The sequence below is a fragment of the Neovison vison genome, chromosome 6 (genome assembly GCF_020171115.1).
Source record: "Neovison vison isolate M4711 chromosome 6, ASM_NN_V1, whole genome shotgun sequence".
Taxonomy (NCBI): domain Eukaryota; kingdom Metazoa; phylum Chordata; class Mammalia; order Carnivora; family Mustelidae; genus Neogale; species Neogale vison.
The window spans coordinates 140,998,748-141,021,332 of NC_058096.1; the positions used below are offsets into that span (position 1 = coordinate 140,998,748).

The following is a 22,585-nucleotide window of genomic DNA, read 5'->3' on the forward strand; positions in this document are numbered from 1 at the left end:
AATGGCACAACGTGATATTCCATAAGTCAAATGAATTGTGCCATCGTGAGACAAATTATTATGACAACTTTTACATCAAAGTGGTCTCAAGCCTGTTTATAGGAACTTTTTATTTCTTTTTAACACTATAAAAAGAGAGCTTTTGAAAGTTAACATGGGGAAGCAGTAATGGCCTGTGAGAAGGAAGCCCAGCTTGCCAGGTGCTGTCCTTGTTCATCCTGGCCTCCTCTCCCCACCCCGTGACCCCCCAGTGTCCCTGCTCTGGACACTCAGGGGCAGGGGAACCTACAGGAGAGGGGGTGGAATGGCCCAGTGGGCCTCTATGGGACAGCCACCCAGAGGGCCCATGTGTACCTCCCGCTTCCCCCAACTCTGGTTCTATAACGACCCCAGGGGGCAGCTTCTTAAAGAAACAATAAAAACAAAAATAGGAAATCCGAGTCGACTCTGACCGGTTATCTATCCTTAGCAGACCGTATAACTGCCACTGAGCTTTATGTCTGCTCCTCGTCTCTGACAAAGTGGAGGCATCATTCGTGTTCGTGGTGGGCAATCAGACCCAAAGGACCGGTGCATGGGGCTGAACTCACATGCAGAGAAGGCAATGCCCAGGGAGGCCTTGGTTTATTTTTAGTCACGCTCATTTTGCAGTGATACTATCTCTTACAGACTGCAGGTAGCAGTGAGCGTTAGAAGGAGGTCAACTTTGGAAGAATAATTCAGTATAATTAAATGCTTGAAGTGTTTTATGACCCCTTGGCATATACAAAAGGTAAGGCAAAGTCAATGATTTTCTTCTCCAATCTGTATCTTTCATATACAATGTAGAGGTAAATTTTAACTCAAATTTCCAAACTGGTAACAGAGGAATGCATGAGACACAGGTACCTGCATTAAAAAACCGGAGGACAACGAAAATTCATCTAAGCTTTACATATATAAAATATATTTAACTGCTAATAATCAAAACATGAGAGGGCTCCACTGATTATATTTGTTAAAGGAAAACACAAAAGATTTCAAATATTCAGGACTTTAAAAAATGTGCACTTAAACATAAGTACTTGATAAAATAATAAAAAAAGAACACATTCTTTAACAGCACTATAACTAATAAAAATGCAAACAATGCTCAACTGTGAAGAATAAAAACAAGTCACTTGAAAAGATTAAGAGAGTAAGAACAACCCTCAAACCCCACGGACTATGGGAATTTGAGAGCGGCACTGCCCACCTCTCACTCCCACACCCTCATGTTACTTTCTTTCAAGGAGGGAGCGGCTCGTTGGGGACCACAAAGCAAAGCCTCTGAGAGACCCCCTTGGTTCTCATGTGGCACCAACGTGGAAGCACAGAATGGAGGACCTGCCCCTTGTGTGCTGGAGGGCTGGGAGTTTTCGAGGACTGCTGACCACCCAGCCAACTGCAGGCAAGGAGCCTAGAGCCTTGTTGGGGAGGTGGGTGTCTGGTGGCCACTGTGGGCCCAGTGACGCTGGACTATCAGACTCTAGCTCTCAGGGCAAAGCAGGGGACTGGGACCCACTGCCAGGGGACAAACATCTCCATGGCCCTTTCTACTTGTGTCTTGGGAGCCCTGACGGGGGCAGCCCCATACTTCTTAGAACTGAAAACACTGACAACGCCCCGAACAGGTCCTCTGAGGGAAAAATAATGGCAACCGTGTGTAGCTGCAAGGCCAGTCACTGCATGGGGACCTTGGGAGCACACAAAGTGGGGTCAAGGTGACCCACGCAGGGCAGTAACTTACCCCGTGAGTCACTGCCAGGGGATGCTAAGCAGGCCACTCCACGGGGGAGCCGGAGAACTCATCAGCTTGACTCTGAGTAAGCATGGAAGGCCCAACAACCCTGTCACCTGAGCAAAAGCAGACTTGGTGCTCCTCTCCCATGCTCACGTGTTCACAGGTTCTCCTGTTGGAGTCTGAGGACAAACTGCAGAGCTATCTGGAACCCTCTACAGTAGCTGACTCCCAGCTATCACTGCTTTCTTGGAGAGCACGTGGGGAATCAGGTCACTGTCACACAGTCTGCAGAGAAACACAAGGCGAGCAGCGGGAAGGACTGTAAACGGCATCTAGTCTTTCACTGGTTCACATGAAAGCTTCCACTGCCCCGAGGCCTTGCCCTCCTCCGAGGGGAAGGCCTGGGTACCTGTCACTGCAGGGCAGACACTGCAGCTATCCTGTTAGAAGTCTGGATTACACAAAGGACAGGGAAAGGGGCCTCTCCGGGCCCTTTCTTCTTAAGGAGAGAAACAGCTCATATGATGCTTTCTGCCCAGCAAGATTCCACAAGCTGCCAGTTGAAAAGGGGAAATCTCTATTGTGTGCCGAAGCCCAGGAAGGCACCGGGCCAGTCCCACCCCAGCAGTGGTGCCTTGGACGTGGTGCACAACTGACCCTGGGCCCTGCAGCTCCTCTGCCCTCCCAACGAGGGAAGGGCTGTGCACAAGTCCCACGTATTCCTGACTTCTGGAGCGTTCTGTGGGAAGCCCTGCTCCCCTAGAAGGGAATCCAGGTCAAGTACCCGGTGACTGCTACTTTAAGGCCAATGGGAGGTCCTGACTGTGGATGGGAATGAGCTTGGGTTTTTCCCTTTACTTCTCAGTTGACAGGTTGACCGGTGTATTCCAGCGCCGAAACTAGAGAAACTACACCAGAAAACAGACCATCTGGGAGATGTCTGTTCCACAGTCAGGATCACATTTTCCAATTGAAGGAAGTAATATTCTTATGACTTCTGAAATCAGTGCAGCAAAGTCTGGCTTAATGTGACCTTGTTTTCTGGTCATGAAAGATTCTAAAGGGGGAAATACAATCGTCTGAGGAGGGACAGTGATGGTCCGAGTTGATCTGGCCTGAGGTTTGGAAACTTACTCTTTAACAAATGAAAAAAACTCTAAGTTTAGACCCTGTTTCTAAAGGTCACTGTAACTTTCTGAGAGGTCAGTGATGGGTTTTTTTCAGCCTGGAATCCACCAGTTCTAGTCCATTCTGTTGTATTTGGCTCTGCTGTATGGCTTCCTAAAGGAGGAATGAAATAGGCTGAGAGAGAGACTTCCAGAGAGAAAGCCTTCTTGATATCAATTTTCCTATGCCTGATGCTCCGAGGGAGGTAAGATTTGAAACCAACTCTTCCTTCTTCTAGTTATAATTAATGGAGTTGCCACACCTAATTCTTAGATGGGGAGAAGGAGAAGAGAAGAGGAGACAGAGAAGGGGAGAAGGGGATAGAGAAAAATGATTCGAATTGTGGTTTGGTCTTCTTTTGACAGCATGATACTGGATACTTAACCCCCGTCTACCTCAGAGCAAAGGTGGGGTGGGATAGGGCCCTGAAAGCCCTGTCTGCATTTTGGGGAACATCCGTCTGTGTACTCTGTGGCCGTCTGCCCCTCTCTAGAGGGTTTCAATGGGTTGCACTGAGGCCACAGGCATGCTGGGAAAGAAGTGTTGGTTTCAGAGGGGGCTCCACTGGGGAAGCCTCAGCCGGGCCCAGGGGCTGCTGGGGGGGGGTGGCCAGTCCCCAAGAAGGAGGCCAGGGGCACTGTGGTCAGATGTCCAGGGGGCTCACAATGGTGAAGCCAGAGTCCTTGCTGTTGTTGCTGCTGTCCTCATCAGGGCTGGAACTGGGGTTGCTGGAGGAAGCTGAGGCAGGGCCCATCAGAGGGTCGGAGAACACCAGAGGGGAGCGAACCAGGGGCTCGCTTCTTCCAGAGGTGCTTCGGAGGGTGCGAAGAGGCTGGGCATGGCCTGAGAAGGACCCCTTGGCACTGCCTCCCTCATCTTCCTTGGAGACCAGGATGAAGTCATCTGCGCTCCCTCTGTCCACGCTCCCTGGTGTTTCTGGAGAGGCCTGTGAGGTACAGTCAGAAGTACAGGTGGGTGAGAGAAGACTCCAGTGAAACAAGAGAACTAAGCAGCAGCCCTGTGAGCTGGGAGAGCTTCCCAGAAGTTTAGGCCCTGTGCTCTTCCTTGGAAAGCTGCACAGTCTGGCCCTGCTTCCCTGAAGCCCAGCACTTCCCAGTGGCATGGGGCCAGTTCCTCTGAAGCTTGCTGCTGAGTTCCCAGAGGAATAAAGTAAGCCTCCAGCTGGGTAAGTTACGAGAGGCCGGCTCAGTAGGCAGGGAGCAGGCTGGAGTCCCCACCAGCTTCACGGGGCACCAAGCCATGTGCATCACCCATCTTTCTTGAGCTTTCATGTTCTCACCTGTGACATGAGGACAAGGATGGCATCTCTGACCCAGCGTGTGGTCACCATGCACAGAGATGATGTGCATGGACATGAATCCCTAACGTAAGGCCAGACCTGGAGTGATTTTACTACCTGTTTAACAAAGAGCTTCTGGAAGGCCCAGTGTGTGTGTCTCTGGAAGGCACACCGGCTCGGCCCAGGTGTGCCCTTAGGGGCCCCCTGGGACAATGCTGGTAAATGTGAAAACCAGGAAGTGCAACTATAAAGTGTATGGCAAAAAACATAAAGACAGAATGGCTTTATTCTACTGTTATTTTCCTTTCGTTGCAAGGAATTATGAGTAGCATTTAACTAAAAAAAGATGACATCCATGAACCCCAGGAAAGGTTTTGGGTTAAACCCAAAGAAGCTCCTGCCTTCCCTGGGGCAGATGTAAAGCTATGGTCTACCCCAGGATGTTCCAAAGCCAGCCTGACAGAAAACGTGCTGACATAAGTGGACGTTGTATCCACGCCTGCTCAACCACCCTCCCTGTCTGCTCTCCCACAGTGTGGGCGGGGGGAGGGAATGGGAACTGGCCCCCAGGTCTGAAGTCTGATGAGATGTAAAGACCCCCTTGGCCGGAAGTACCCCCTGGGTCCTCTAGCCCCCAGATTGGTATGGCCTAGGCCACCTGTGGACAAAGCTGGGACAGGCAGCTGGCAACACTTCCAGAGGAAATCTGGGCTTGTCTCTCTGAACTACATGTACTTGGTGACATGGGGTTGGGGGGCTGAGTGGCTAAATAATGGTTCAGGTGCCTTCATCCTCTGACCATTCATTCATCTCTAAGATCTTCAACTGGGAGAAGAGAAAGAGAATTAGCCTGAAGATCACTAAAGCAACAGGCCTTGAAGTGCCTCATCCCAAGTTTTAAAGCTGCTTACATTCCAACAACACATTAATTCTTACAAAACTGAGGAGAGACGCAGAACGTGGCACTCAGGCAGAAGAGGAGGCGATTACTGGCACCAGGACAGTTTGGGAGAGAAAGACCATCCCACCATAAGGTGTACCCAGTCGGGGCTGTGCCAGCCTTGCAGAGCCTGGAACAGACCTGTGCGTGCAGCCCCTGCATTTGCATGTGGGGTGCAGGTAAGGCTGGGCGGGATCTCAACACTTCTACCTCCAAAGTGTGGCCACAGTTCACATGACCGTTGTCCTGAACTGTTAACCGTGAAACCCTGGACTTCTCGCTTCACACAGGGTCTGGGGCTAGAGTGCTGCTTGGTAGAGCTTATCTGAGAAAATGAAAATAGCACGTACAGCAGGACCCATTTTCAGAGTGGCGTCTCTACTACAGAAATACCGTGATAAGCTATTCACCTTTAGCTGAGAGTGAACACATTACAAGATGCTGAAGAGAAATACGTTCTAAAGCCTGTGCCTGGAAGTGAAGGAGGTTCCTACCATCACTAATTATCTGGCACATTTCTGGGAAACTAGGGAAGGTGAATTATAAATGGTGGGTAATCTTCCATTCCCCATTCCCAGATAAAATCAAGAGCCGACTCAGACAAAGCCCGGTATAGCTGGCAGGGCCTGGATGACCCCCTTCTTGTCGTACCCTCCTCACCTTTATCACACAATGATGCCCAGATCAGAGGCCTGGTGGCTTGGTCTATGTCCCAAAGCAAATGAATACATCTCCCTATTCTGGACTTCCACCTAGAACTTTTTCCTAGACACGAAGATGCCTTCCTTCTGGATTTCTATACAACCTTACCTGCTACCTGGTTCTGTTTATGTCATTTACAAAAACTTTGGTAATTCCTAGGTCAATTCTCTTTGCCAAACACAGGCATGTACTATATAGTTAAAGAAGTTTTTCAACCTGTCAGTCCTGCCTAAAACTGGCCAAGCCCTCCACAATATATAACACCCCTCCCCTAACCCTGCTGTTTTCCTGGCCTCATTTCCTTCCTTTTGTTTAGGGTCATGGAAGGTGGAAGTGGGTGAGCCCAGCTTCCACCAGCTCAGCAGACATGTTCTGTCCAGCTATAGACCAGCTCAGCAGACATGTTCTAGAGAGGTGGAAGTGTTCTCTTTCTATGCTAATACAGTAGCACCCAGCCGCATGTGGTTACCAGCACTTGAAAGGTGACTAGTGTGACAGAGAACTGTATTTTTAACTTAATTCTATTGAATCTTAATGAATTTAAATTTAATTTTAAATAGATATATGGCTAGTGCCTACTATATTTAGACAATGCAGATATAGACCATACAGGTAAAAATAGGGGCCCCAAGCACCACTGAGGCACATGAAAGGAGCTGGTTAATAATGAATCCCAGGGTCCTGCAAGGTCCTGCAAGGCCTCTGGCATAGATTTGAATCAAGTTTACCAAAAACCTCCCAGATGAGTATGTGAAGGACAGACTCTGGGAGGGAGGGACAGAATGTGGCTGTCTTTACAGAATACAATTGTGCCCCTGCCATTTTCGGAGCTAGAGAGATGATTTATGAATCAAATGGAAAGAACAATATTAGCCACATCCCCATCACCCAGTGGGGAGTGGGGCATGCGCATGGCCACAAAGGAAAAGCCCTACTGAAGTTTCTGCTAGGGAAGGACACTGGCACGGGGATCCTGAGCCACCTGCCCCAAGGGGGGTGGTCAGCCCAGTCCTCTGCACTATCCTTCACACATACTTTAGTGCTAAGCCAAGAAAGCAAAGGCATTCCTAAGTTAGGGAACTGTGGCACAACCTACTCCAGCACTAGCACTGCCTAGTACCACTCTCCCCTAGTCTCAGGTCCTCTGTTTAACTGGAAGCTTGTGAGCAGGGGCTACATCCCATAACCCCGAACACACAGTGCCTGGGAGAGCAGGCCCTCAGCTTACGTTTGGGAGGCAGGAGGGGAAAAGCCTTCAGAGCTCCCACTTGGCACACATGTTCCTGACCAGAGCTAGCCCCCAGCCCCATCCCTGTCCCCATAAGCAGTGAGAAAGTAAGCCAGCCAGTTCCAAGCCCTGAGTGCCACCCAAGGCTTGGGACAGGCTCTTAAGGAAAGATGTTGGGTCAGGACTTCCTGCCGGGGTGGGGGTGGAGGTTCCTGCATGAGTCTAGTCCAGATTCCCACAAGGCCTCTGATACTCGGCTTTCTGTGGGACTTGCTGCTTCATCTGGGACTTCACTTGCCTGTCCTCCCCTGAAGACGTGAGGAGAGCACTGCTTCCCTATTTTTCCCTTCCTCAGGTAAAACTTCTTTCAGGAAGGTGGAATTTGATAAACTGTTAATACCCTTGAGGAAGAAGCCCTGGCAGGAATGAGAAAAAAAAAAAAAGCCCTACAATTTGCCCCTCTCCCACTTTTCTCCTTTAACCCTACAGAGGAACAGAGGCACAGAAGGCAACGGTGGGGTATCTGGGCACAGAACAGATTGGCGGGGTTTTAAAAGCACAAGCTTGGATGCTGCTTGGGAGTGCGGCACTACCAGCACTGGGACGTGTCTTAGCTCATGTCACTGGCGTCACACGGCTAGCGCACCGAGCAGGCACATGGGGGTCTGCGGGGGCAACAGGTAGTTCTTAATAAATGTTGGAACTGGGAAAAACAAGGGCGAAGTATAATCAAGAAACTTTAAATGTAGCAAATTCAGGAGTGTTTTTGAAAGATCTTTTTCAGTATTACTTTTATACATTCAACTACGAAAAAATTCACACTCAATTTTAGAATTTAGAAAAATTCACACTCAATTTTAGAATTGTCAAAAAATGGTTTGGGGGCAGTGAGCCTAAGCTCCACAATATTTGAATAAAGAAATGATTATTAAAAAATCAAGTATCAGTTTAGGAAGGAGAATCTGGAGGAACCAATCAAATCAAACTTGCAACATTAACGCTGTATCCATGTGGCCAAAGATGCAGACTAATGGCTCCATGAAAACTTCCCATTAAAACTGGACAAAATTAACCACAGAAAGTTCTCTCTCTCTCTCTCTTTTTTTTTTGAAAGCTCTCTCTTCTTGAAGAGTACTCTCGGCGGGGATAGTCTTAAAACTAAAAAAAAAAAATTCCCATTCTAAAATATCATTTTTTTTTGAACCATAATTTATAAGCATCTGGATGCTACTTTGAGAAAGAGCCTTGGATGAGACTTTTGCTAATCTGCATTTTTCGTAAGCCAAAAATATATTATTAGGGATTTTTAGTCCTATCAGATAAAGCATCATGAAGAAGCACGGTGGAGCTGGAGGCTTGCAGGGTTGGGACAGGAGTTCTGAAAACACCATGCCTGGTGGGCCTGTGCTCCTCCTGGGCCTTCACTGTCTCACTGGTAAAAGAAACAGGACTAAGCCCACAAGGAAATTCCTGGATCCTTTTTCACTGGAAAAATCTGTGGGTCCATATTAGATTAAATTACACACAATGTCGGGGCACCTGGGTGGCTCAGTGGGTTAAGCCTCTGCCTTCGGCTCGGGTCATGATCTCAGGGTCCTGGGATCGAGTCCCACATCAGGCTCTCTGCAGCGGAGAGCCTGCTTCCTCCTCCCCCCCCCTCTCTCTGCCTGCCTCTCTGCCTACTTGTGATCTCTGTCAAATAAATAAATAAGATCTTTAAAAAAAAAAATTACACACAATGTCAATATCTCCAGAGCAGGGGGCAGCAAACTATGGCCCATTAGCCAAATCTGGTCTGTGGGCTCTTCCCCTAGGCTGTCAAGCTGAAAATGACTTATACATTTCTAAAGGTTGTAAAAACAAACACACCAAATACAAAAACAACTATGAGATACAGATGGCCATATATGGCCCCCAAATCCTAAGATATTTACTATCTGATCCTTTATGGAGAAAGTTTGCTGACCTCATTCGCTTAGAGGATGGACATTAATGAGGAGCCCTTCTCTCCAGAGAAAAAGGTAGCCCAGAGAAGTCCACTGAGGACAGCACCAGGAAAGCAGGAACAGCACCTCCTGTGCTAACGGGGACTGGAGGCATTAGCGGGAGGCACCAAACCCAAAGCTGTGGCACAGGGGTGGGTTTCTAAGGCCACACAACAGGACTGGCAGGAGGTTCAGGCTAACACTGCCGCATACAGGTCTGTGGGTTGTACACTGCGCAGCTCTCCGAAAGAACGGTCTCCTGTGGGGCACTGGAGCATGCAATTTGCCTTGCTACAGAGCACCTCTGGTTCAGCCACCTGTGGTACCTTATAGTTGAACTTTGCACATGGTAACGTGAAATGACTTTGGGAAGGTTTTGTTATAACTTGGAAGACCTTACGGGAATGTGTCCTCAACAAGTTACTGTGACGTGGTTCACCAGAGCTCTCATACCTGCTTGGTGGCCCCAGGCATTTGGTTGCTCTGGTCTTGGCCTTGGCCACTGGAGCAGTAGTGGTCATCTGAGATGGTGATCTGCTCATTCTCCTCAGCTTCCAGCTGACTCTGGTTGAAACGCAGGGAGCCTTTTAGAATGTCTTTGATCTAGTTTTCAAAAAGGAAGAAAATAAGTGACAGAGACGGATGAATTTGTTTTGCAATACTAGCTAAACCTCTTAACATTTAAACTAGGCTTATCACTGACCATTTTTTTAATAGTATGGATATGAATATATTCCCATAAGAAAGGAATAACAGAAAAAAAAAATCCAGCTCTATCAAAGCCATGGACTTACTAACGACCTAGGAAAATTTCAAAGTCTTGATGGCCAGGTTCTCGCAGGATGAGCCCTGGGTGTCACATCCTGGGCAGTTCTCTTGTAGCAGGAAGTATCATTGCTTACCTACCCAGCCCCACCGAACAGCCCTTAGCTACCAAAGCAGCTGCACCCTCGCTGAGCTGTTAAGAACACAGGCAGACATGTGAGGGCAGCACATTCTTTTCATTAATATGTGTGTTCCACACAGCCCTCCAAGGGTTGGGGAAACGTGGTCCTTGTGGGTCTGAGGCCTGTCAGGGGTGCGGGGGTGGGGCGGTGATTATTACTTGTGCTCCAAGGGCAGCATGGATTTACGGATGAAAAACTGAACCTGCTGCTGGGCCACACAATACCGGCTCTGGGGGAGGAGCAAACAGAGTGGCTTTGGTAAGAGGAAGAAGCAAGGGTGGGGACAGAAAACTAGCTTGGGCTGCAAGCTTGTCAGACAGAATCGCTAATAGGAGCAAGAGGTGTGAGGAGCTGGGGAGTCAGGATGGGCTCCGCCCAGGCTACAGTATGCTGTGCCACAGCGTGCCCTGCCTGACGGGCACGAGAATGGCCAGTGGCTCTCAAAGTCAGATCAAAGAGACATACCTGTTTTAATCCTGCCAAAGAAACCAGAATTTGATCTTCTTTTTCCAAATTTTCTTGTAATATCACATCTTGAATATTTACTGAAAATAGAAGAATGACATTTTATAACTAATGCTCTGAGTGTAACTTATCAGCCAGCCACACCACAACTTGCTTGGAAATTTTTCCTTCCAATTCCATGGCAAGTATTTCACCAAGGGTGGCCTGCTCAGCTGCAGATGGGGTGGATGTGGAGGACAGCAGAGGGGAGCACTGAGCCCAGCATGTACAACCTTCCCACCAAGGTGACACAAACACATTCTTGCAATGACAGGTGGGTCTTTACTTCCACTGGGAGACCTGGGCTCCTCCTGCTAACCTCTGCTGCGAATGGCCCAGAGCATGCAGCCAGCCCCTGGAGGAGGCGTTTCAGCTGTGCTTCCTACACCATCTCATGGTTCAGTGATGTTAACTCACCTCCCTCTCTGAAGACCAGGCTTCAGAGTTAATAAGGATACCATCTTTAAAGAGTTAAACAGTAAAGCATGTTGTCAGTTCAACAAAATGGTAAGAATAATGGGACAAACTCACGGAACTACAGGCGCCATCAGACAACAATGCCTAAGGAGTCAACCTGACATCACCTGGGGTCTTCATAGGAGCTACTTCTCTACGTCCTCAAGGAGGCTCACCCTTCCAGTGAGAAGTCCTCCTTCCAGGCCTGATCTGAGGGATCCAGCAAGTGAGCTGTGACCGCCAGGCTCACACGCAGTGGTCCTCCGCGCTCCCCCACTGCACCTGAGGGAGGCACACAGCCCACTCAGGGGTGGGACCTACCAAGCTCGGATTCTCAGGGGAGCTCAGGGGGAGGAGGCAGAGCCCTCTCCCCACCCCAGGGCTGGGCAGGAGAATGCATTGGTGCGGGTTACTAAAACACACTTTAAAAAAGATACCTCTATGCACACCAATTGAATGATCTCTACAATAAGTATGCTTACCCTCCATTAACACCTGCTTTCTGATTTTGTGGCCTTAAAGCACACCTACGGGTGCCTGGGTGGCTCAGTGGGTCAAGCGTCTGCCTTCAGCTCGGGTCCTGACCCCAGAGTCCTGGGATCAAGCCCTGCATCAGGCTCCCTGCTCAGGCAGAAGTCTGCTTCTTCCTCTGCCTGTTGCTCTCCCTGCTTGTGCTCTCTCTCCTTGCTCTATCTCTGGGAGAACAAACAAAAACTTCCTGCCCCATGCTTAGTCATTCACTCAGTAGAGCTGTCCCAGTCTCAACAGGGGGACTCCACAGTTCCATGCTGGGCCCCCTTCAGCCACCAGAGTGATGTATCACTCCTGCTTGCTTACCCCCTGCCCTGCTGGTGACAGCGGCAGAGCTGGCCTACTGTTCTCTTGGCCTGCAGCAGGCTCTGGGCCCGCGTCCCTGTAGACTGGCTCCTCCTCATCATTCAACTCTGGTCCCTCCCATTTTGCCTCCTCAGAATGGCCTTCCTGCTCATCCAAACTAAGGGAGGCCAGGTCACCCTCTGGTCTCTGGTCTCTGTCTCGGCATCTCTGTTCCTATTTCACTGTTTCACTAGGTGCTTGTCACCAGCTGGCATTATCACATGCATCTGCTGGCTTGCATGTCTTCCATCTACCTCAACATGATATAAGCTCCGAGACTGTCTGGTTTAGGACTCTACTCTCGGCCCTTAAAATAAGACTTGCTGCATTTTAGATACACAGTTAAGTACTGACTGACTGAGCAAATGTGGCAAAACACTTTTGGAAGTTGCATTTCAAAATACTGCTATGCTAAATATTTCCAAAAGTATCTCCAGTGAAGGAAAAGGCAAAGACTGATACCATCAACATGAGCCTGGCTGGACAGTTTGTCAGAATCTTCAACGACAGTAAGTCTCTAACCACATCGACAAGTCCTCTCACACACCATGGAAGAAAAACAGCAGCTTTGATTTACTCAGAAAACGTGACTGTAGTTTCTGGCTAATAATAAAGGCCTGCTTCAAAACAAGAAAGCAAGATGAATGGGAATGGAATAACAGATATAATTAGAGAGGGAATGTTTTTAGTTTCCTTAAAAGCCTGTAACAATTTGTTCTCTCTCAACAAAAAAACAACACAGAATCCACTCAACAAGACATAAAGGACAGCCAACTGGAGGGGACTGACAAGAATCAGTTACGTAGGCCTTTCAGAGGATTGAAAAGGTTGCTTTTGTTTTTGTGACAGCCGGGTTTTTAGGGCAGAGGTCTGAGGGTCTAAGGGCTGCCTGGGGCAGCGTAGTAGTACATAGTAGCTGGCTAGTTCGTCGGGGCGCTGAGCTCTGCCCTCCTGAGCTACAAGGTGGGGCAGATTTCCCAACTTCTGCTGTTTAAGCGGGGGCAGCAGGGGAAGAGCTAGCTCCTGGGCCCTGAAAGGATGCTCAGCTAATGGATGCAGGAACACCCCAATGTCTGGAAGAAGCATGGGGGTCTTCTTGGGTCCAAGGAGCTAATGGAGAGGAGGCCACTGGAGACCATACACAGCAAATCAGGGGGCCGGGCCAAGTGGGGGCCCGCTGCCCTGACTCTATCTGTAGCTCCTGCCTGCCCCTTTGATAGTCTGCTGTGCGACATATCCCCAAGCCAAAGGTTTGGCCAAATTGCCTGGCTCCTGCCTCCAGTTTAATGGGGGCCCACGGTCAACAGCAACAAGGACCGAAGGCCTTTAGGGTCATAGGCTACAGGCTAACAGGGCAGTCAGTCAGGGGCTCCAGTGGCCACCAAAGCCAGTAACTACACAGGGTAGATCTCTCCTCTGAGGCCAACAAAGACCAAGAGGGCACTCAGAGGCCATTCCTCAAATACCAAAGAGACATATGAGCTGTCTTAGCCCCCTGACACCATCCTGGCAGGGAGAAGAGACAAAGTGAAGAAACCCTAAACTGTGGGCATTTGTTCATATGGGATGGTTAACTTGTAAGAGACCAGGCTGCCTTAAATTGGCAAGTTTAACCTTGGACTGCTGTTGGTGGGAACTTCAGAGTGAGATTTCTGTGTACCCGAGTTTAAATATATGATTCAGGGGGCGCCTCGGTGGCTCAGTGTGTTAAGCCTCTGCTTTCAGCTCAGGTCGTGATCTCAGGGTCCTGGGATTGAGCCCCACATCAGGCTCTCTGCTGAGCAGGGAGCCTGCTTCCTCTCCCCACCCCACCACTGCCTGTCTCTGCCTACTTGTGATATCTCTCTCTCTGTCAAATAAACAAATAAAATCTTTAAATATATGATTCAGTATCCCACTAGGGAAGTACCAGTGTCTCCCTGAGATCTTACAAAATCATTGGCCACTTTGCCTGAAAATCCCAGGAAGCAAGTCACCCCAGTGTCCTCTTTTGGATGCCACAAACCCCTACTCGAGTAGTGGTGGCGATGAAGGTGGAAGATATGACTGTACTGGCAAGCTGGAACAAGAGAAGCCGCTGTCTTTCGTGACAGGCCTAAGTGGGAGTAATGCTCCATGATCTAAAGTCATACTCTATCAGAGCATGAACAGCCAACAAGCTTAGAAGCTCACTGCTATACTGTCTCCTGGGTCTAGAGGTGGGGCCACCCCAGCTCCACCTTCCATTCCTTCCTCATCAACATGTCCCAGATCTCATTCAGGGCAACATCACACGAACCTTCCTTCACAGCCAAGGTTGGTCATGTGACAAAGCTCCAGCCAATGAGGTGTAAGAAAAGTCCCCAGATGGAACTTCTGGAAAGCTCTTCACTGGGTCTGATTCAGTTTGTGCCTTTTGGACCTTTACACTTCCCACTTTTGCTACCTGAAATGCTGGCAGGCGCCCCACAAATCATCTTGAAAGCATGTCGATGAGGATGCCAGCTTGAGGACTGTGGGCAGGAAACCAGAGGGAGCCTGGGCCACTGGGCACATCACGGAGCTGCTACCCTTGCTTGGACTGCCTACCTTCTGGCTTCTTTTAATTATTAAACGAACACAAAACTTCCTGATTTGTTTATTCTACTGCTTTTTGGGTTTATGTTTGTGTCCAGATTTCCCTTTTTTAATAAGGATACCAGTCACTGGATTAACTAAGTACAACCTTGTCCCAACTTGATTATATTTGTAAAGACCCTATTCGCAAATAAGGTCACATTCATAAGTTCCAGGTGCACATGAAATGGCAAAGGGGGAGGTGGGTGAGGAGAGAACACTATTTGACCCAGTATAGCAGCCAAACTGCCTCACTGTTCACAGGATACAGACCATCAACTCCTCTAACGAAAGGGGACTGAGACAGACCCACCAATCCTCTCCTGCATGCAGAGTCCGATCTCAAGTTCCAGGCCACTTCCGGCCTGCTGTGCAATGTGGCTGGCCAAGAGTATACCCAGGGAGGGAGAAGAGCCCAGAGCCTCAGTATCCTCAGTGGTAGACCCATACCCAGAATTCTTTAGCCTTATTTTTAAGACAAGATCAACGATCCACCTTTCCTGGAAATCAGGACCTTCTGTCCCCAAAACCCACATTATTTATATAATGTTCATTTACTCTTAAGGACAAATCTCTGTTATAATCAACTAAGCTGCCTAGTCTCATTTTAAGAAATCCAGAATAAAGAAATCAAATTAAAACAAAAGGGCACTTGTGGAGGCTATTAAATGTTATGAATATAAGAATTCTGACTTTACTAGCAAAGTATTGGTCATGTAAATTCTTCGCCTAATCAGTTCAACTATATATTCATTTAAGGCAGCATTTATGAACATTCTACTAATATATAAGTTCTCAGTAACAAATTTACTGCTTTATGCTGCACCTTCATGTAAAAACAGAAAAACATAATGATATTTTTTTCTTGCCTTTAAACATTAAACGCAGAAATTGAAATGTTTAAATTTCCAGTGGAATGCACATTTTTCTTATAGCAAAAGCAGAATAAATTATGAGATAAAGGCTCTTTTTGTTTCTGAGTAGAAAGAAGATTATGTTCTTTATAATCTTCTATTTAAGTTTTATATATTGTAGATGCTACAGCACTGAAACTAAAGGGGAAAAATCTCACAGAACTACTTCTGTGGAAATTACACAAAAATCTCATCAACATAACAGTTCCATTGTGACTCCACTGTTTCTAAAGAGTTGTCAATGCCACAGAAATAGATCTCTGACTCTAAGAGTAATGGAAATGGCACACAAACTGGTTTTTACAATTTCTTGAAAATCTTTTTTCTCTAATGCTAGAATAAAAGTGTTTTATTTGAATGGCTGGTACAAAAGGTAACATAACCCCATTTTCATTAAGAAGGGAAGCAGACATGAGATCAAAGCAGAACTAGCATCTATCTGTAGTAGAGGTGAAATTTAGCTTCCTGTGCCTGAGTGTAATACCAGATCCTTCCTCCAAGATAAAGGCAAATAAAAGGTAAGTTAAAAGGTAAACAAACAATGAAGAATCAATAAATTAGCACAGTACCTCACCCACTACAGAAGCTCAGGACTCAGTACCTTTCATTCTGCCATGGCGACATTACCTTATTTGACTATCCCAATGACCATTCTTGATGAGAACCATCATCCCATTACAGAAAATGGAGCCAAGTTCAACAATCCCCAGTGTGTCATCTAAAGTCTCCTGACAGGAAAGTGGTAGAGCTAGGACTAGATTCCAGCTCATCTGGACTCCTGAGCTCCCCAACACTTACACAGACAGCACTGATGGAGGGGCCAGAGAGAGACATGAAGAGGCACAGGAGGGGGTCTTACCACTGACTGACTGCCTACCGATGCCAGTGCCTTTTCTTTGGTGGTGGAACTGACCTAAGTGAAGTCAGTCAGTACGACAGGAAGTCACCTACATGCAAAACAGATGGCTCTATCATTTCTACCAGAACTTTCCAGAGCACTGGCACTAGCAACAAACAGCTTGAACTTTGATGACCTTGGGCAGAGATCTGTGTATCACTAAACAGGGGGCACTAAACTAAATAGGGGGCAATATCTATCTTACAGGGTTGCTGGAGAGATTCGATAGGATAATCAAAGTGGTCCACTTCTAGCACGCTGCTCACTATTTCTATTATTGGTTAGTATGGTGCCCCCCCAACCGCCCTTTCTCATTACCTCAAATATCCAGATAAATGGATTCTGCTCTTTGAGGTTATCTCATCTCTGACATTTAGTTACCTTGAGCTCACACAGTCTCATAAAAGGGACTGTCCCAGACTTTAAAGAGGAAACATGCAGGCTGTTACAAAATGGAGGGGTCTCATGGAGGGCTGACCTAGAGTCATGTGTGATCAGAATGGTAGTATCTGAAGAGGTGGCTATGAGTCAAGGAGTGGGGGCAGACCTGTAATTCGTCACTAGTAGCTTTGGCAGCACTGTTGACAAAGGAATTTGTGCTCACAGTGTGTATGCCATGGTTGGGAGATCTTGGGAGAAGACAGATTGAGTAGAGACTGTGGGTGGCAAATTCATTCTTTAATAGATTGTGTGCATTTGTGTGTCTCTGAAAATGCCATTCCCCTTCTAGAAGACCCTCCTAGCCTCCTTCCAACACCACTCCCTTCTTTGCTTCCAAGTCGACCTTAAAACTGTGTTCAAGCATTGGCTTCCTATTAACAGTCTTCCCTCTGAAAGCATCTGGTTGTTTGACTCTCTTCCTCCTCCATCTTTTGCTCTTGGAACTGTATTCACACATGAGGTTCAAAAATTAAAGTCTCCTGACTCTTTCTCTTTTAAATAAATAAAATAAATAAAAAGGGGGAGACAACTGGGTGGCTCAGTCAGTTAAGTATTCAACTCTTGGTTTTGGCTCAAGGTCATGATCTCATGGGTCAGGGGATGGAGCCTCACCTCTGGCTGGGGCTAGATTGAGCATGGAGACTGCTTAAGACTCTCTCCCTCCCCGTCCCTACACTCTCTTTCTCTCAGATAAATAAAATCTTTAAAAAAAAAAAAAAGATTCAAGTCTCCTGAAACTTCACAGTTCTATGTGGCAAACTGTGGACTCAACATCTTTTGGTTTCAAATGTGGTACTCTGTTCACTACATCCCTATTACTCCAGAACTCCACTGGTCCCTACCAATGTTTTTGAGGTCACTCTGGGAGGACTTCGGTTTCATATGACACTATGTGTCACTTCAGGTATTTCTAATGAGGTATATTCTCCTTGGTGACCTTGTGCTCACATGCTCTCTCTCCCTACTTTGAAGTTTGACACCTTCCATATGCTCTGAGCTCAATTTTAGAATGCCAATCTTCTACTTCACTCTACCCTCAATCTACTTCTCCTAGAACCTCTTTTTACACCCAAGAGCAGGTACTCAGTAAATACTGGCTGAATGAACAAAGCAGGGCTTTCCCACCAGCAATAGGGCGGATTATTACTTCCTGAGTAATTGATGCAAGTGAGATATTTCTCAGGTGAAGAAGTAAGAGATATTAACATGCTCAACCAGATCTCTGACTGAGAAGTGATAGCGGCAGATAAAGGGAAATAACTTTCACTGATGATTTCTCAAGAGCCACGTATTGAGTTGGGCACTTTATGCTCAGTATTTTCTTAAAAAGCAAAAGCAGATCACACAGAAAATATAACCAAGGGTCCTATTTAGCCTCCAGCTGCCAGAATGACTGAAGGCCCTAAACTCAGCACTGGGGAAGGGAAAGAGCATTTAATTAAGAAAATCCAAGGGTAGGACTAAGCAAACATGTGTTTTACGCTTAAGATTAGTTTTTGTTAATAATGCATTATAAGTTAATTAAAAAAAGATTAGTTTTTGTTGTCAATTAATAATTCTCTTAAGTAAAACTGAGTGTGCTTAGCAGAATTAGACATCTTTACTTATCTCTGTCATTTAGCACCTTACTCTCAGGATTTACCACTCTGCCAGCCAGGGAGTGTCATAGAAGCATAACTCCTCACAGCAAAATCTATTATATTCATGATATAGCTGAGGGTCACCAGAAAGAAAGGCTTTACGTATATTTTTAAATGCAAACAGTCTCCAAGCTCCAGTAATGCTAGATGCCTTTGCCAGAAGACGTACTTCTAAAAACAGAAGGAGAAACACAGGTAGAGCCTTACTAAAAGGAAATACCCAGCGTTCTGCCATTAGACTGACTTATTTGGAAGCAATGAGAATAGGAGGGCAGTTGGAGTTAGACTGACCTAAAATCACATCAGTCAGTCAAATAAGATCCTGTGAACTGGGTTTAAGATGGATATAATTTTTTTGTGAATTTTAGGCAATAAAGGCTTTGCTGATAGGATGGTCTAGTGAAAGGTAAGTGCTGCTATTCAGCTGGTATTTAAACATGGCCCAAGGCAGTGAACATTAGCCTTCTTATTTGGGTTTCACCTTCCCCTATGCACAAGCTCTATGCTTAGCATGGGATGCTTGTGGGTGGCCACGAAATCCTTGAGCTTTCAAGCAAGCCTGTTTCCACAAGAGGGGGTAGAACAAGTCTTTCGTCTACTGGGTCATTTGCTAGAGAGGGCCCGGACTGGAGGGCATGGAAAGGCAGCCTGATATGGAAGGCTGAGAACAGGCTATGCAGCCTGACCATTTGAGAAAGAGGAAGGACTTGGAAATTATGTTTTAAAAAAGAGAGGGAGAGCTATTCAGTGTGAGTTCCTCCTGTGGAAGAGCATGTGGGAACATGGGACACAGCCAGAAAGGGGGCATAAATGATGGAAGATGGACAGTCTCTACCGACGCCATGGGATCAGAGCTGTGGTATCTTCTTCACCCAGGAAAGGATAAGACAGTGTATAATTTGCTGAGTTTTTCTAAATAGGCATAAGGTTGGTAGAAGGGAGATGTTGACCAGCTCTTCCAAGTCTTCTGATCATAAAACTGGGGTGGGGGTAGGAAAAGCCTTCTACTACTAGAATAGAACAAGTTCAAAGCGGCTGAAAGCAGAACTGAATTTCAGATGATTGAAGGCTCCACCAGAATAGCAGGGGAGGTTGTGTGCTGTCTGCCCACAGAACTCAGCTGCACGTGTGCCTGAAGTGTGGAGTTAGGAATACATTAATAGGATTATGAATATATTCATTTAGTTCTACCCACATAATTTTAAGTTCTTTTGCTCTCTACTACTTGAAGACTGTCATGGGCCAGTAACATCAGGTCACTGGGGGGCTGTGAGAAATGCAGAACTTTAGGCCTCAGAGCACACTTACTGAATCAGAAATTGGCATTTTAACAAGATTCTCAGGTGAAGGTATCTTTTCCTTTTACAGAGGATTATGCTACCCACAATTAAATGCAGTATTTAAAATTCTCAATATAATTATGAAAACTTTTTATCACAGTGTGACTGACAGAGAGGAAGCTGTCTGGTGATCACATTTCCCTTCCCTGTTTTTCAAATGCCGTAAGTTAATTGCCTTATTGAATGTTTCCAAAGATGTCCATTGAAAGTCGTTTTTACAAACATGAGAAAAATCAGATTTATAAAGTTCTTACGGAAGCAAATAAACTGATTTCCAAAACTGGCCTCCTCTTCCAGCTAATGCTTACATAAATATTATGACAAGTGCAAAGCCAGCAATGCCATGTGCAACTAAATGGCAGAGGATCTGGTCCCACTACTGACTCAAGGGGGGCCTCAGCAGAGGCATCAGTGAAAGAGAAGCCAGGGACTGGAACTGGGTCTGGACGTGTGGTGTGTCACGAGCTAGGTGTGTGTCTCTCATCCTTCCAGGACCTTGGTCTCCTTGTCTGTGGAATGAAAAACTGCTGCGCTGGCTTCTACAGCTACCAGATGTTCAGCATTCTACAGTCCCAGGAGACACAGCATTCTGGGAAACCTAACTGCCCTTGATTCCCTGCACTGTTGCCCTGCCTCCTGTTGCCAGGAACCACCCACGAAAGGACAAGCTGCTGGAAACCACTGTCTGTCTATACAGCCAACAAAGGACTGGAAATACCTCTTCTGGGAGTAGGCAGGTGCGGGCTTTAGGGAGGGTGGGGCGAGCAGCTCGTGCTCCCTGTAAACAGCTGGCAGCTCAGCCCAGCTGCTCACAGATCAGAGAAGCGTGGGCTCCTCACCCACGTGCAATTATGTGTAAAATACGGCAAATCTAAAAATAGCCTGCACTCAGCCGCAGAGGTTAATACTGTCAATGGCTTTTAACTCAACTGTCAGGATGACAGGAAGGGGAGTAACTATAGCAACAGAAAAACGAACACGTTAAACAAGTATTCTGAAGTTGACAGGAAAGTTAGGTTTAACAAAACATGTATTTTCAATTCCTGTCTCTCAGTCTTTGAATTCAAGCAATTCAATTATGTGGAAGTAATAAAATTAGAATTTTGGTCTAGTTTTGATAAAACAAATATTCCTTTAGTTTTGGGTTCCAGGACCATAAGGAAAAAACTGCTAACCTGTCAATGTTATTATTTCTATAATTAAAGGACCATCTGAACAAATGCCTTGGTATAATTTTTAACTGGGAGGTTTTTCTCTGTATTTGTTCTGGCAGCTATAAAAGGAGTTTGAACTGTACTTGACATTTTAAGGCATTACTGCATGTCTGATGAAAATGTAGGGTGAAATGGAATTGTCTTGAAATGAAAGGAACTTACTGAAAACAATTAACATTGGGAGAAGACACAGAGAAATACCTGCTGGAACAAGTTTCTGAGGTAGTTCTCACAGCCACTGTGGCAGCCTGTGGCCCAGGGCAGGATGGAGGCCCAGCAGCGCTCATGTCAAGGAGGCCACATCATTCTGTTCTGCTATAGCTATTCTTGCTCAAAGAGTTCACATGCCTCATCTTAGGACCAACACACCCTAAATTCTAGCATCTTTCCAAATCATTTGATAAAGGAATATTTAGTTAGGTGCTGGGGAATTTGGTATTGGTCAGGAGTTAGGGGAGAGAATTTGTGTTGAAAACCCAACTCTGGGCCATGCCCTGTGCTGGGCTTTAAAAACACATTCATCTTGGCAGCAAACTGGCAAGGTAGATAACTGGGTCTCCACTGTATATATATATATATATATATATATATATATATATATATATATATATATGAAGACACGGTAGTAGGCAGGCCGGGCTAAGAAGTGACAGAGTCTGTTCTCACCCTGTGTCCGTCTGCTGCCACAGAAGGCTGCTTTTCCTAACACCACTCCGGATACACCTCCAGCTGACTCTTGCCTGGAGTGTAAAGATGGCCCTCCAGGCCCTTCGGCCATTTACAGACTCCCAGTGGCTGTGCTGCATTTCCCAGGCATTCAAAATTGGGCCTCCTGGAGAGTCCCCTTATGATCTTCCTTTTATCCAGACCATCACTGTTAGTGATTATTTTCGCATTAAATATATCCTTTTGTGCTACCTGTCTTTTCCCTTAATAATATAGCATGAACATCTCCTTAGTTAATAAAAAGCTGTATTAATATTTATTATTAAGATTACATTACACTATGTTATCATCAGTCACTTACTAATATGTTTTTCAGTTGTTCGAATGTTGTACTGCTTTGATAATCAGTAAAAATAGAAAATATCATATGGAAAAAAATACTAGGGTACTGAAGTCATTTTCAAAGGCAATACAGTAAGCCAAAAAGTAAATCAAGAGCTTCACCTTAATTAATCTTTTTTTGTCTTTCTCTAATTTTTGCTTGGAATCAAAATTACCTACAACACAGGAATATCCTTTAATAAACCAGTGTCGTAATAGGCAGGTGAAATGAAATCCATCTGTGGGCCCAGGGCCCAGAATTCTCTGTAGCATCTTTTGACCCTACTTTAAAAAGGCAGTCCAGCTATTTATATGGAGAAAAGAAGTTGACAGCTATATGAAGGGATTCTGGCTGAAAGTGAAACATACACACAAAAAACAAATTTAGTTTTGCGGCTAGTTGAAAATTCACATCTGGTATGGGCTTTTCTTTAATTAAAGTGTTTCTTCCTCCCATGCAATGAGAAAATACTCTTCCAGTGACTGAAAGACCAAATTCAGAGCGAAAGCTCTTTGAATATTCTGAGGCTTAAGTAAAGCTGCTTTAAAAGCTGCTATGTGGACCAAACAACTTAGAAATTTCCTAACAGGATTTTCTAGAGTTCCAGGAAATCTTTCTTTCAGTCACT

The 22,585-nt window shown here is 46.2% G+C and overlaps 1 protein-coding gene across 4 annotated transcripts in view; it reads right to left on the bottom strand.

The window, feature by feature from the left end:
• Nucleotides 1-1,089: 1,089 nt before the first annotated feature.
• Nucleotides 1,090-22,585, bottom strand: part of TBC1D5 (TBC1 domain family member 5) — a 555,945-nt gene continuing 534,449 nt past the window's right edge. For all 4 annotated transcript variants that reach the window (XM_044252521.1, XM_044252518.1, XM_044252519.1 and 1 more), the window contains 3 exons: nucleotides 10,497-10,576; nucleotides 9,538-9,687; nucleotides 1,090-3,875 (listed from right to left, as the gene is read on the bottom strand). In XM_044252521.1, the coding sequence (XP_044108456.1) occupies nucleotides 3,573-3,875; nucleotides 9,538-9,687; nucleotides 10,497-10,576 (533 nt within the window). In that variant the 3' untranslated portion in view covers nucleotides 1,090-3,572. The remainder of the gene's footprint in view (nucleotides 3,876-9,537; nucleotides 9,688-10,496; nucleotides 10,577-22,585) is intronic.